We start from the raw sequence: 15,618 nt of genomic DNA, 5'->3' as shown, positions 1-15,618 counted from the left end.
CAGTCTGTCCCTGAAGTCGGCTGGAGGAACAGAGACCTCTCCAAAGCCCCACCCTTCCTAAGGTGGCGCGACACAGCATGGCCCTGGCCCCAGAACAGAGAGAGGAACACACTTCACACACACTCAACACTCAACACACACTTGCCTGAACTATAACCAACCACAAGACAGAGGATATCACCTGGTCTGACATTGAAATAGGGTTTGTTCGTCAGAATGCATTGTGGGATATTTTGTCGGAGGTACTCTGCCATATGGAGAGTGAGGTTTAGAAGTTTATTGAGAGTTGTAGAATCCTAAAACAACGTGACAATACTGTGATCAATGATTCTTTGTTTTGCAACGTGTCACATACAAAACACAGCGGCAGTTTCAAACACAGCAAATTCTTCCCATGATATCAAATCATTTCAAGATGAATTACCTGCAATTACAACAAAAAAACATTACAGCTCACATAATAACCAACATTCCGATACTTTGCTTCCAAACTTCGGCAGACACTGCAATGAGGCTTTGCAATGTACAAGCCCTAAAACGAAAACGAAATAATCCTAACCTGTGACAGTGTGCACTGTAATGTTATGAAAATGATTTTTTATGATAATTTGATAATCCTTTCGGAATTTTCTCTGCGTTCTATGGATCCAAAGCACAGTGCCCCTCATCAGATATTAATTATGCAGTATTATTCCTCTAGCCTCTCTCTCTCTCTCTCTCTCTCTCTCTCTCTCTCTCTCTCTCTCTCTCTCTCTCTCTCTCTCTCTCTCTCTCTCTATATATATATATATACACAAACACCGCCGTCTGTGTGTGTATGGATGGGTGAATGCTAGGCAATAATTGTAAAGCACTTTGCTTGGCCTCTGGTTATATATATATATATATATATATATATATATATATATATATATATATATATATATATATATATATATATATATATATACATATTTCTCGCTCTCTTCTCTCTCTCTCTCTCTCTCTCTCTCTCTCTCTCTCTCTCTCTCTCTCTCTCTCTCTATCTCTCTCTAACTCTCTCACTCTGTATTGGGGCGGTCACACACAACGCTGTCAAGTGCGATGTGCGATGTGAGCTGTGTCACGTAGTAGCGCACATAGCCGCTCAACCGCAAACCTGATATGCTAACGAGAGAGAGAGAGAGAGAGAGAGAGAGAGAGAGAGAGAGAGAGAGAGAGAGAGAGAGTAAAGGTTAATCATTTACCCGTGAAACAGTTGTAACTGTTAAATCTGATGCCCATTAGACAGTGGTTGTACTGGCCAGCTCCCCGTCACCAACAGTGGAATACTACTATTTATTCTACCTACCTACATTTTGCATGCAGCAATGGATAAGCATAAAAGCAAATAATTATACAATGCCTGGCAAGTGAAAACTTTTGTAACTATTTTGTAATGCAAATAAGGCCAAAGCAAATGATTATTCACACAATACAGATTTAGTTGATCACTATTGATTGTATTTTTAAGTAGGCCTATGCATTGTGGCATGTGAAGGAGGAAAAATAATTATGTTGCTTAATAATGTAAAGTTATATTAATAGGCTATAATAATAATACACAGCAAAGCTTTTCTAAACATACAGAAAACACGATAAACTTGAGCCTTTCACCCACCTTACTGTTGGATTTCCGTTGATGAAATGTATCTTGAGCTGACCTTGTTCTATTGTGTGATACCGCCTACGTGCTCATGAGGATGTAGGACTGTAATCTGGTATGTTAATACCAAACCAGGTGTCACACCCACTCCTAACAGACAGCCAATAGCAGGTGACGAGGAAGCGCAACAGTTAACCAAAATCGGGCTCGGCAACACTTTGCAGAGGTGAGGCGGTTTGACCGGCTATCGGAAGGTGTCAAGTTCGATCCATGGTTCTTAGCTGAGGTTCGAAGTCTCCCTGAGAAAGGCACCTCACCCTAACTGCTCTCGGCGAGCTGGCTGTCGTCTTGCATGGTTGACTCTGCAGTCGGTTTGGATAGAAAAGCGCTGTATAACTGCAATCAATTTATTTACTATTAATGGCAGATCTACTCTCGATCTGAATCATCTGGCTGTGGTCAATAGGCCTTCCACAAACCGCCCCTATCATACCATTACGTCCAAGATGAAAGCCAGTTGCTGAAATTGTTGACTTTGAATACAACCTATATATTATGCAAAGGTAAGCGGTTCATAATATTTGGAGAAATCATTGCACTGTTTCACGTGCACCTGTTAATTGTTCCAGCGTTGCAGTTTCGCCCCCCACCGCTAAATGGTAGCAAAAGCATTGCAAACTGGCGACATACCGATGGTTACTTTTAAGAAGTTAAACTGAAGTCAGTAAACATGGAAAGATAGAAACAAAATATTTACAAATCCTTATACTTTATTCATTAGTTCAACCAGAAATATAAAAACAGGTGAATATCAGTAGTGATAAAATCTTTATTTACTGAACAGTAGCACAGCTGTCATCGATCTTTGATCTTTCCTTTAGAAACTAATAAGGGTTGGATATAAATATATAAACAATTGGCTTCATAAAGTCATCGTCAACAGTCAGGGTATCCTTAGCATTAGACAGTTCCTCATAGGCTAATATCCACTGTGAGCTAGGAAGCTGTAACTAGTTGTAGTAAAATTGTAAGCTACTGTTGTTACCTCTTCTGGTTACAACACAAATACAGCTACCCAATTCACAGGAATGCGATTTAAAGATTCAACAAACATTAGATGACATCCACAGGTTTATACAGGCTGCTATACAATAGCTGTTTCTATACATATACGTGATGCATATAGATGTTTAATTGTAAAATCTTTTCTTCCATCTTTCACATCGGAACAATATATTAAACTCTGGATCAAGCCTTAATATATCAAACATAAAAACCTTTGTCTTAAAATCTACCAGCAGTATAACAATAGTATATTTTAGCTTTTCTATAAAACAATATATCCGTTTTTACACACTGTCAATTGTTACACACTAACAATTGATATAAATATGGATAATCAATCTAATCTTGGGTTCAACAAATAAGCAATGATTGATAATGTTTGAATATAGTAATGCATATGCAGTAACATCCAACAATATAGAACATTGTAGATATATTTCTGACAAAAAAACCTATCCTACTCTATTCAAACAGTAGGGTAACCAGCATCTCTCCATCAAATTTGACCAATCACATTCTAGATAAAAGGCACCCATGACATTGATGATGCTGTTAAGCCACACCCCTTTCTGAGGACAAAGGATAGGGTTATGGAGGGACTACATTGAGGAACGCATTTCAATCATTTGTAATTAAAAAACAGTCTGAATAGAAAACCAGCTCTCATTACCTACCCATTTCTATAGTGTATCTGACAAGTTTAAATTGCAATAACACGAAAATCAGAGAATTGAATGAGGTCATGACGATTTTCTGCTTGTTTTTGAATTAGTTGACATCAAAATGGCGGGTAAGATCTCAGGAGGAGAGTTGTGTGTTTATCAAACATTTTGGTGTTCAAACAGTATCCTTAACATATTTCTTTATTCATTAGCTAGAACTGTGTTGCTAGGAGACCAACGCCAGAGCGTGGTTCATACTCACCTCCACTGTCTTACGGCAATAAGGGAGCAGTACTGCCTTGCTCAAGGGAAGGCTCCCAGCCTTCACACCGGTGACCTGCTAGGTGTCAGATTGTCTTCTATTGTACGTAAGCATGTAAGCTCGCCTGGAACTTCTGCTCTTTTGTGTTTTTTCATCTGATGGTCAACAGTAACAAAACAAAGTGTCCAGGGATAATAATTCCTGAAATGTTTGAAAAAACTAAATTAACGGCTCTTTCTAATTGATGACGTTATAGCGATGCACGTTTTTTTCAAATATGAATGAGTGAATGATTCGCTGAGATAACCCTTTCAGATCCCTGATTGGTTCAAATCCATGTCAATTAATCATTCCGATGGTTCTACTGCTTTCAATTGGTAGACAACCAGGCAGCGAGTCACGGCTCTGAATTAATGACTGCACATTGCAGCTTGGCCAATAAGAACTCTGATTTAAGCCTCTTGGCCAATCCCGGTGTCCGTATGTGGACAGTGGATCCCACCTTCGCCCTATCAGCCAAACGTACTCTGGCTATCCTGCGATGGACAGCTAACTGTCCCGGCTCATCCTATTGAAACCCTGGACACCTCTCGTCACTCACCCCCCTTTACTCCCTCCTCCACCTCTTCTGTTTCCTCTCCTCCCCCCTCACCCCCTTCCTCCTCTCCTTTCCCAGTGTCTTCTGAGGTTTCCTCTGTCTCTCGCCCTCCTTGCCCCCCCTCTTCTGCAGTCTCGTCCTCCTCTTTTTCTTCTCCCACCGCCTCACCATCTTTGTCCACGACTTCCTCGGCCTCTTCCTCTCTCTCTTCTACTTTTCCTGTGTCTCCCTCTCTCTCCTCTCCTTCTGTCTCTCCCTCTCTCTCTTCTCCTACCTTTGTCTCTCCATCTTTTTCATCTCCCTCTGTCTCTCCCTCTCCCCCTTTCTCCTCTCCTTCCTCTGTCTCTCCCTCTCCCCCTTTCTCCTCTCCTTCCTCTGTCTCTCCCTCTCCCCCTTTCTCCTCTCCTTCCTCTGTCTCTCCCCCTCTCTCCTCTCCTTCCTCTGTCTCTCCCTCTCCCCCTTTCTCCTCTCCTTCCTCTGTCTCTCCCTCTCCCCCTTTCTCCTCTCCTTCCTCTGTCTCTCCCCCTCTCTCCTCTCCTTCCTCTGTCTCTCCCCCTCTCTCCTCTCCTTCCTCTGTCTCTCCACCTTTCTCTTCTCTTACTGCTTCGGTTGTCTTTTCTTCCATCTCTACATCCTCCGCATTCAACACGTCTGTCTGTGTCTCTGTCTCCCCTCCTGTCTCACATACTGTCTGCGTCTCAGACTCCCCTCCTGGCTCACATACTGTCTGTGTCTCTGTCTCCCCTTCTGTCTCACACACTGTCTGTGTCTCCACTTCTGACTCACATACTGTCTGTGCCTCTGTCTCCCCTTCTGTCTCACACACTGTCTGTGTCTCCCCTTCTGTCTCACATACTGTCTGTGTCTCTGTCTCCCCTTCTGTCTCACAAACTGTCTGTGTCTCTGTCTCCCCTTCTGTCTCACATACTGTCTGTGTGTCGGTCTCCCCTTCTGTCTCACATACTGTCTGTGTGTCGGTCTCCCCTTCTGTCTCACATACTGTCTGTGTGTCGGCCTCCCCTTCTGTCTCACATTCTGTCTGTGTGTCTGTCTCTACTTCTGACTCACAAACTGTCTGTGTGTCTGTCTCCCCTTCTGTCTCACATACTATCTGTGAGTCTGTCTCACACTCTAACTCGCCTACTGTCTCGCTTTCAAACTGTCCGTCTGACTCGCAGGCCGTCATTCCTCCTGTCTCACCCTCTGGGTGGGTGTCTGTCTGACATTCTGTCTCTCTGTCTGTCTGCTGTTCAGCAGCTCCTCCTAGGTTGGGCTCAGTCCGTCTGTCTGTGTCCCTTTGTCTGTCAGTCTCTGTACAGGCGCCGTCAGGGGCTCCTTCCCCTTCCATCTCTCTCTCCATTTCAGTGGCTTCCTGCTCCGGTTCCGGTCCAGGTTTTGCCTCAGCCGTCTCTGCTTGGGGGTCCATCCCACTGGGATCCGGGTACACTGAATCCAGTCCGGTGTCGCCGGTCGCCCCCTGGTCTAGAGAGGCCTGCTGTATGTGAACGCTGGCTTTCCTACCAAGACCTGGACACACACACACACACACTAGTGATGGGTCGGTCGCGACCGATTTGGTCAGAACGAACGAATCCCGAAGGTGAACGAAGAGAACTGATTCTTTTTTCTTTTTTTTTAAACATATAACAAAAATATGGTCACATAAATAAAATATACAAACGGACAGAGCTTCGTCTCCCCGCGGCCTTATATTGATTGAGTCTAAAACATTCTCATCGATTCAGCCAATGAGAGCAGGTAGCATTCGCGTTGCCATGGCCCATGGGTAAACAAATGATAAGGCACCACCACACAATTAACTAACGATCGCTGTAGGCTTCTATATGATGCAAGCACTTTATGTTTTATTTTTATTTTGTTCTACATCAAAATTGCATGCTATAATAAAGTATTGTTTTAACCTACCATTACGAGTCTTGTTTGGTCTAGTTGCTAACGTGCTACACTGCTTATTAGCGCTACTTGGAAGACGCCATTTAATTCTTACTGCACCCCATTATGCATTAAGGATATTTATGAAAAATAGGCATGTATGTGCTTTATATATATGCTTAATATTTACACTTAACCTCTGTAATTTCGCCGGAACATTAGAAAGTAGTAAGCTACATGCATGTTGTTTAACATTTATTCCATAATTTCCGATTCCCTGGCAAGTGACGTAACGGAGCATCTGACTTAACGAACAAATCAAACAAACGAATAAAACGAACGAATCGTGATAGTGAACGGAACTGAAAGAACTGATTCCCGGAAAATAATCTTTTTTGCCCATCCCTAACACACACACACACACACACACAAAAACACACCCTACTTTATTGCCTCAATCCGCCTGACCCGTAGTCAATGTTTGTGTGTGCGTGTGTGTGTGTGTGTGTGTGTGTGTGTGTGTGTGTGTGTGTGTGTGTGTGTGTGTGTGTGTGTGTGTGTGTGTGTGTGTGTGTGTGTGAGATCGTGTGCCAACCTGTAGGTGTCAGGATGAGCGCTTGCAGAATGTCAGACAGAGACACGATTCCAACGATGTGGGAATCTTCATCGACCACCACCAGTCTGTGAACCTGACCCCACACACACACAAACACACACGCGCACACACACACACACACACCCACACACACACACACACACACACACACACACACACACCCACACCCACACACACACAGGGGGTTAAAGCATAGATCAAATTATATGCCATCTGCATGGAATGGCTTGTGTCATTTGTGCGGGTGTAGTGTGTGTCTGGACACACACCTCTGCCTTGACGATTCGGTCCACGATGGTTTCCATTGTTTCCAGTCTGTTGCACTTCATCACACCTTCAAAGTACTGGGAGCGATGTCTGAGGGCCTGTGTCACTGTCATGTCCAGGTTGTTGTAGGTCTTCTCTGCTGCCAGGTTCTACACACACACACACACAAACACACACACACACACACACAATCACATGTTCCACGTTATCAAAGACAAACTGATACATAATGCTGCCGTTTCAATGATTCGTCATTGATGAAGAGAAAGGCACACAGACAGAAGAGCCTGACAGAGAGACAAAACAGATGTACTTACGATGACATCAAACTTGGAGTAGATGTCAACCACTTTACCTACAAAGAAAACAGAGACGTGTAAAAAGTGTGTACAACCATTCAAATGAACATACAAATACATTCACACTTCACCACACAAAGTGGAAATGTACTATTACTCACATTTGTTATTTCCTAATTTCCTCCCTTTCTCTCTCCCCCTCTCCCTCTCAATCCCTCCCCCTATTTCCCACCCCCACCTTTCAACCTCCCTCCATCTCCCCCTCTCTCCCTCGGTCTTTCTCTCCCCCTCTCAGCCCTGTGCCCCTCCCTCTTCCACCCCCACCTCTCAACCTCCCTCCACCTCCCCCCTCTCTCCCTCTATGTCGCGCTCTCCTTCTCCCCCCCTCTCAGCCTCCCCCCCCCTCACCGTGCTGGTCCACCACGGGCAGGGCGGAGACGCGGCGCCGGGTGAACACGGCCAGGGCGCTGATGATGGGCGTGTCGGGGTGGATGAAGGCGATGTCCGAGTACGTGCCCACGCCCAGCTCCCCCAGCGGCCGCTGCATGAAGGCCGGCCGTGGCATCTCACACATCTACACACACACACGCACGCACGCACGCACGCACGCACACACACACACACACACACACACACACACACACACACACACACACACACACACACACACACGCACACACACACACATATGTGCAGACACACACACACACACACACACACATGCATGCAGACACACGCACACACGCAAATGCAGACAAACACACACACACACACACCATGAAGACACAAACATACACACACACGTACGGTTATGACTATCCTTCATGATAACATATTCAGTGTATACAAGACATGAACAAACACTTAAACAAAAGAATGAATGCATGAACAATTAAGGTACACAAGATAAATATATTACGCTTTCTATTTAACCTTTATCTTACATAGAAATGCTGAAAGGCAATGGTTATTGGCCATAGTGGCCAACAGGGGGCGACATGGGGTGCTTTGCAGCCCCATTTGCACTGGTACCCTGACCATTCCCCGCAAGACTACTGATATTGACTCACTTTACCCTGTCAGCTCATTTCCTCCACCAGAAAGCTACGTTTTGTGAGGTGGGGCATCACCAAGTTGGAGGAAATGACATCGCTCTGTGCGATTAGTTAACCCATTTGTACTCTTTATCTCTTTCCTATCCGCTGTCTGTTGCCACAGACACCTTGTTCCGGCAGGTACAGGTAGCCAACATGTCATTGATTGATTACGATCTGTGTGTGTGTGTGTGTGTGTGTGTGTGTGTGTGTGTGTGTGTGTGTGTGTGAGAGTGTGTGTGTTGGGGGACTCACAAAGAGCTGCAGGAACTTGAGGATCCTCTTGTGTGTGAGGATGTAGAGGGCATTACCGCTGACGGGGTCGATGACGGGCAGCCGGTGGATCTTATTCTTGATCAGCGAATACACAGCGTCGTAGATACTGGGAGAGAGAGAGAGTATACAGCATCATAGATACTGGGAGAGAGAGAGAGTACACAGCATCGTAGATACTGGGAGAGAGAGAGAGTACACAGCGTCGTAGATACTGGGAGAAAGAGAGAGAGTACACAGCGTCGTAGATACTGGGAGAGAGAGAGAGAGTACACAGCGTCGTAGATACTGGGAGAGAGAGAGAGCATTTTTGGGTCTTTCATACATACACAACTTCCTCTCCTCTCTTCTCCTGGATTTACAACAAACCGACTGTTGGGTCAATGAACATACTTTTATCTCCAAAGAATTGCCTTTTTGTAGTTAAATCTCATTAAACAGCTTACTCAAGACTGACCACAATGTACAACGTGGACACTGGGGTCCGACCCCAGAACCTCTCAACACTGGCTAGGAGTAAAACCAATATCTTTGACCATCTCCAGTCCTACTCCTCTACTCTTTCCTCCTCTCCTTCTCCCCTCTCCATCCTATATGTATCATCTATTTACAGCAGGTGATCAATTATTCAGCACTTTATATAGCGCTTTACAAGAAGCCAGAGCAATAACCTGCACGTACCCTTTCAAATTAAAAGCTTTACTAAGGGTCTGGGCCCTAGGATGGTTTGTTCTGAGTTGCTGTGTGTGTCTGTGTGTGTGCATGTGCGTTTACACCTTTATAACCACTGCACACTGTGTGACTAGCTACACGTCCGTCTGACCGGCCGTCTGTCTGTCTTTTCATTCCTCTTACCTGGCATCGGGTGAGATGTGTACGAGGGGTTTAAAGGTCTCCTGGAGGTAGAGCTCTGTCAAAACACAAACGAGTGAACCACTGTCACTACTATTTACATCAGTAGTAGGGGGCCTATTCATGTACAATTACTATTAATACTAGTAATAATCCTCACCTCTCCATGTCTCGATCTTGTGCTCCTCCAACTCATAGATCTGGACCTGAGAGGGAGAGAGACAGAGAGCATGCATTTCAAACACAATCTGACTCATCATTTTAATTCGACGTGGTGGGTGGCAGCTGCCATTGTGGATGTGCTTGTTTGTGCGTGTGTGTAGGAAGCCCATCCTTTATTGTTATGGTCTTCATAAACAGGGATAGAAACCTCTCACACAGCATTTGACTGGACGGATGGTAACTTCAACTGCCTTATTGACGGATGGCTAGAAATAAAACCATGACAAAATGGCCCAAGGACAGAACACCTGATATTGGTCTCCTTCTCTCTCCATATCTCTCTCTCTCCCTCTCTTTTTCCCTGTCTCTCTCACTCACTAACTTTCTCCCCGTTTCCCCAGACTTTGTGATGGTAATAAAGATGTTGATGGTACGTGTGTGTGTGGGTGGGTGTCTGTGTGTGCGTGTGCATGTGTGTGTGTCCTACCATGGGGGATTTATAGTATCTGTTCAGAATGTTGATGAAATCTGTGATAGTCAACATTCCTGGAAAGAAAAAGAAGAAGAGAGAGTGAGAGGGGCGGCTGTAACGCTCCTTTCTACCACAATTGTCCGGTTTATGCAGGTCTCTCTAACGCGTTTGAACCCGCTACAAACAGGAGGTTGACTATTGCCAGAAAACGATTTTGCCTTTCTGTTATCTTTCTGGTGTGTCAGGTTCGGGGTCAAGAACACGCCAGACCACAGGGTAAGGAAAGGGTAGATAGCAGGATAGCATAAGGAGGCCAGAGGACTTGTTATGTGGTTACTTTCTGGCCATGTCTTTTTCTGAGTGATTATTTTTTGATTATAAAACATTTTATTTCAGATTTTTTTGGTTTGGTTTTAACATTATACAATAGACAGTTAGCTGCCTCACAAATAAAAAATGTGGCAGAAAAGGGACGACAATCTGCCTGCCCACCCAGATATAATTTTTCCATCACTGTCGATGGGAGCTGGAGCAGATAAATGTCTGTGACTACTGCATGAATACAGATTGTAACCTTTCCCCACTAAAGACCAAAGCCAGGGGTTAGCAGCTTTCTTGTCCAGTTAAAGGGGAAAGGGGCTATACGGCATGGCTCTGTGATTGGCTGTGGACCAACTCAACTGACCAATAAAACACCTCTGACAAAGGAGAGCAAAAGAGAGTGAGAGGAAGATTCATGAAATAGAACACCAACAGCAATAACAGATTACATAGAGAGAGAGAGAGAGAGAGAGAGAGAGAGAGAGAGGGAGCTCTGTTTATGCAGCAGCATAAAGAGATAGACTGGGAGGAGGTCAGATGCATAATAAATGGGAAGTGAGGAGACAGGTTTGGAGGAATATCCAGGAAGACAGAAGTTAAATATAGAGCTCTTGCCATTTCTCATCTCTCGCTTTGTCAGTGCCAGAACTGTTTCACAACCACACGCAGACGCACAAACATGCCGAGTCCGGCGGACACACACACACACACACACACACACACACAAAAACACACACACACGCTAAGTCCTCCACACACAAACATACATCGCTGGTCTTACCTACAAAGCTCTGTTTCTTGCTTTCCCAAAGAGGAGCAGCCCGTACCCCATTGGCTACCAGTGCAAAGAAGGCCTTCTTCACCTACAAGACAACAAAAAACATGAATACTATCCACAAACAAACCCCCCACCACACACACACCCACTCACCCCCCACACACACACACACCCACCCACCCCCCACACACACACACATAGATACACACACACACACACATACACACACCCACACACAAACACACACACACACACACACACACACATAGATACACACACACACACACATACACACACCCACACACAACACACACACACACACACACACACACACACACACACACACACACACACACACGCACACACACACACACACACACCTGCAGTGTGGTGTCGAAAACCACGAGTTTGGAGCTGGTCGGGACGATGTCATAACACTTGTGGGACTTCATGAAGCGCATGTAGATATCCTCCTCTGAGTCCTCCCCCCCTGAGAGAGAGAGAGAGAGGGAGGGAGAGTGGCAAATGGGGGAGAGGAGAGAGAGAACACACACAGATTATGAATTTGAAAAACTCACATTTTCTAGATTATAAAACTGATTTATGACTGGTGACATTGTTGAAGAATGTGTGTGTGTGTGTGTGTGTGTGTGTGTGTGTGTGTGTGTGTGTGTGTGTGTGTGTGTGTGTGTGTGTGTGTGTGTGTGTGTGTGTGTATGCTTGGTCTTTTAATCTCTAAAGGCCTGGTGCATTTGCATTAGTAACATCTGGACGGTGCCTTTTCAAATGCGTGTGCATGTTAAAGTGCTGTACGTAGACACGGAGTACCCTCTCCGTAGCCAGAGATCCTGTCGGAGACCCTCTCCGTAGCTTACGTGCGCATCCAATATTTTCTAACTATCTGTCGACGCCATGGACCTATTGGTCGACGCAACGGAGACGGCAAGGGCTGTGATTGGTCCTCTAACAAAATAATTTCCGGAATCACTTCTCCGGTTTGACTTTGCACCTTAATTACTTTTTGGTACATTGTTTACTTTGAACCTCAAGCACCAATAAATCAACAAATAAGATTTTAAAAGCTTTGGAAGTTTATTTACAACACTGCATACATGGTTTGTAGTCAACGTATAAGATCTTTTTAAATTCCGCACCGCAAAACAAGCCTTTACATTCGCCATATTAACGCTGTTTGCCACGTCATTTACACACCGCAGTCACCCTTGTAACCACCCCAAAGTGCCTGTACCATGACGGTTCGGTAGAAATACGTGTATCCTTACACCCCTAGTTACGACCCACTGCATCTTTAGGAAACCCTTTTAGTACCGATGTTGTGTATGAGGGTTATAATGAGGGATGCTGTATATGAAATGCGTAACACTGTGGAGTTTTAGCATAGTGTCGATAAAATCCAGTCGGAAACGAACTTCAGAATAAACAGCTTCTCAGACGGAGCTTGAAGTAAAACTAATTCGATCCTTAGTGGTGTGGTGGTCTCGTGCTAGGTATGACTCGGAGAGTGGTAAATGTTCAACAACGTGGTTTATTCTAACAGAGACACAAAGTAAACGGGCTTGCGTTCTGGAGGTGGTTCATGAAGCATCTGACAGGTAAGCAAACAGTTATATTGGGAGTGGGCGGAACGGTAAATAGGCCACGCCTACATGTTCTAATTTGCCCAGGTAAACCTTTGGTCTGTCTTGTCTTAAACGGAAATGGCAAAGTGGCCATGTTTGTAGTCTTTAACTTATCTATAAAATCATTAAAACCTTATATGGTGCTATCCATTATGTGGTGATGAAACCATTCATAACTGTGGTTAGCTGGAAACATGTTATCAGAAATAGCATAGACTAAAATAATTTACATCAAGCTCCACACATCCGTACTCAGTACCGTTTTACTATAGGTGTTGGTGAAGCCTCAAACTCTCTCGGACTCTAACATCACAATCAACTTCTGCCCAGAACGAGCTCCACACAACCACATATACACACACACACCATGGAGTTATCCTAGAAGTCTCCGAGAATCCCCCTAAGCCTAACGTCACAGTCCACCGCTGCCCAGACCCATCCCCACACATCCCCACACACCTCCCGCCGGGGGCCCTTGGTTGGGACGTCGAAGGGTATACTAAAAAACTGGTAAAAACAAATACTTAACTCCTGTGTCCCCCCAATGACGGTCTTATTTCAGTAAAAGTGTTAAAATTTCATAGATTACTATGTTTACAATCATTTAAGACATATCACTACATTTCACTGGCTCCCAAATGTTCTTGGAAAACAGGCATGTCCCAGCCCTTATCAGTTCTGTTTTCCGGCCCAGGCTTACTGCCGTCTCAGAAGTTCTACTATGGCAGAGTGGGACTGCAGGATCGAGATCAGGTTCAATGTAATCCCATGGACCCATGGATGACGGTGGTGTCATTGGGTGAGGCAGCCAATCTGTTAGCCCCAGGTGAACAAAAGGCATGCATTGGCCGGGTAATCGCATCAAGTGAGGTTTGTTTGTACTTACTCCGCCTAACTTGTAGTTTTGGATAAAAGCATCTGAACATCAGTCCAAAGTGTCAATGCTGACAGGGAGTTAAACCCAGAGAGTGTTGGTTGATAACCAAATATCAAGTTAGATAATGACAGATTTAACAACACACAACCTGGATGGTCCTCAGCTCTATTTACGATAAATAAAGCCGCAAATCTCTGAAACGGAAACACAAACATGGTAATGGCTCTGTGCGGTGTGTTTCTAGGCTTACTGTGTGTCTGTCTGTCGGTCGGTCTGGCTGACACTTTGTCTCTCTGTCTGTCTGCCTTTCAGGTTCAGTGACTCTTGGCAGACTGCTGCTTTTGTGCTGTGGCAACCCACTACACGTGTCTGGCCCAGGGGAAGAGTGTCCTGCCGAGGACTACCAGGGTACCCAGGGTGCAAAATACCATCCGGAGAATCCTCAACTACGTGGAGAATTCAACCATACCATGAACCCTAAAGTGGCACACACATATACATGTGTGTATGGCAGTGCAACCAGGCTGGTGTGCACTTACTACTTTTATTATCGCATATCATGGGGATAGAAGGACTCTCACTCTACCCCTCTATCTGCCTTTTATCTCTCACTCTCCATATCACTCTCTCACTCCATCTCTCGTCTGTCTCTCGCATGGCCTATTTGTACGGACACTAAGAATAGCTCTATAGCATGTACCTGCCTCGCTAAAGTACAGTAGGTTATGTGTGTATACATTTGTTTGTGTGCATGAGTAATAGCTGCTTCGTATTAAGTTCATAGAAATTTGCCATTGTGTTTAAAATACCCTGAAAGCAAAAAAGAAATTAAGTGTACCATTCTATGATATTATTTCATGATGGCATAGACCGACTAAAGCCTATAGTCTATACAATGAAGAAATGTAGGCTGTTAAATTTATAAAAATAACTAAAATGTAACAAATGTAAAAACTGGCTATAATATTATGTTTCTGTCCTGTAAAAATGTGTTATAGAAAATAAATGCTTATTATAACAACATTTCTAACATGATGATCAATGGTTCTTTATTCCACAATCCTTCCTATCGCATCACTATCCTATGCCCTTACCATCTCTGATCCATTAAACATTATCGAATGCCTACCGGTAGGCCTAATTGTTGAAGGATCTGCACTTACCGGCATCCTGCTCCGGTTGCTCCGACATCCCGTTAGCACCGATCTGCACCTGTGGACCGAACAGGCAGAGAGACACACGCTGTGGTCATCCTTAGCAGTTCAGCCCAGTCCAGCGCATCGTCCATCGACATGTGAAGGCAGCTTAAGTTATCTACAAGCAACTGTGGAAAGGTAATGCGGTTTATATAAACTCTCTTCTCTCATAACATCATGGTCAGGGTGGCTCATATATTTTCTCTTCCTCTTCTTTAATGTATGTAATTTGGTTACAGCAGTGATATTTTGGCCACGAATAAAAAAGTTTATACAATCGCACTTAGGCTACTTCATTTATTTTCTTTTATTTTCAACATTTACAAAAGAAAAGGGCCTGCTGGGAAATCTGTTCGACCAATCAACGTGATGTTTCTGATTATATGCTACGTGCTGGCACGTTAATACTAGGGTTGTCTTCTTGAGAGTGAGCGTCTGCAACTCTCACATATAGTTAAAAGCTAAGCCATACCATTGCAATGTTTAGCAAGCTAAGTGCTAAAGTGGTGCTAAAAAACGTAAAGAGAAGAAAGACCTGGATGCGCGCAATTCGAAATTGACGAAATTAGACAGATTTATTTTTAAACCACCTCCGGCGGTCACTAGCACCACAGGTGTTAGCGATGATCAGGAGTCCGACTTGGAGCCTACTGCCACCACCTCAGTG

At 44.5% G+C, this 15,618-nt stretch overlaps 2 protein-coding genes across 2 annotated transcripts in view; both read right to left on the bottom strand.

The window, feature by feature from the left end:
* Window positions 1–1,720, bottom strand: part of cox4i1l (cytochrome c oxidase subunit 4I1, like) — a 5,927-nt gene extending 4,207 nt beyond the window's left edge. Inside the window, exons 1-2 of the mRNA XM_079754476.1 lie at window positions 1,640–1,720; window positions 1–83 (exon numbers count right to left, since the gene is read on the bottom strand). The exon at window positions 1–83 is cut by the window's left edge and continues 15 nt beyond it. Of these exons, the coding sequence (XP_079610602.1) occupies window positions 1–79 (79 nt within the window). The 5' untranslated portion in view covers window positions 80–83; window positions 1,640–1,720. The remainder of the gene's footprint in view (window positions 84–1,639) is intronic.
* LOC307088633 (5'-AMP-activated protein kinase subunit gamma-2-like) overlaps window positions 212–15,618 on the bottom strand; it is a gene marked incomplete at its 3' end in the record, with an annotated part of 41,980 nt that continues 26,573 nt past the window's right edge. The window contains exons 6-18 of the mRNA XM_079754584.1: window positions 14,919–14,967; window positions 11,619–11,728; window positions 11,242–11,323; window positions 10,155–10,213; window positions 9,666–9,711; window positions 9,509–9,563; window positions 8,636–8,762; window positions 7,695–7,860; window positions 7,305–7,342; window positions 6,990–7,136; window positions 6,700–6,793; window positions 4,813–5,738; window positions 212–247 (exon numbers count right to left, since the gene is read on the bottom strand). Of these exons, the coding sequence (XP_079610710.1) occupies window positions 212–247; window positions 4,813–5,738; window positions 6,700–6,793; window positions 6,990–7,136; window positions 7,305–7,342; window positions 7,695–7,860; window positions 8,636–8,762; window positions 9,509–9,563; window positions 9,666–9,711; window positions 10,155–10,213; window positions 11,242–11,323; window positions 11,619–11,728; window positions 14,919–14,967 (1,935 nt within the window). The remainder of the gene's footprint in view (window positions 248–4,812; window positions 5,739–6,699; window positions 6,794–6,989; window positions 7,137–7,304; window positions 7,343–7,694; window positions 7,861–8,635; window positions 8,763–9,508; window positions 9,564–9,665; window positions 9,712–10,154; window positions 10,214–11,241; window positions 11,324–11,618; window positions 11,729–14,918; window positions 14,968–15,618) is intronic.

This window comes from Pollachius pollachius (assembly GCF_949987615.1).
Source record: "Pollachius pollachius genome assembly, chromosome: 17".
NCBI lineage: Eukaryota > Metazoa > Chordata > Actinopteri > Gadiformes > Gadidae > Pollachius > Pollachius pollachius.
The sequence above is the reverse complement of the archived record's forward strand: the minus strand, read 5'-3'. Positions and strand labels throughout refer to the sequence as shown.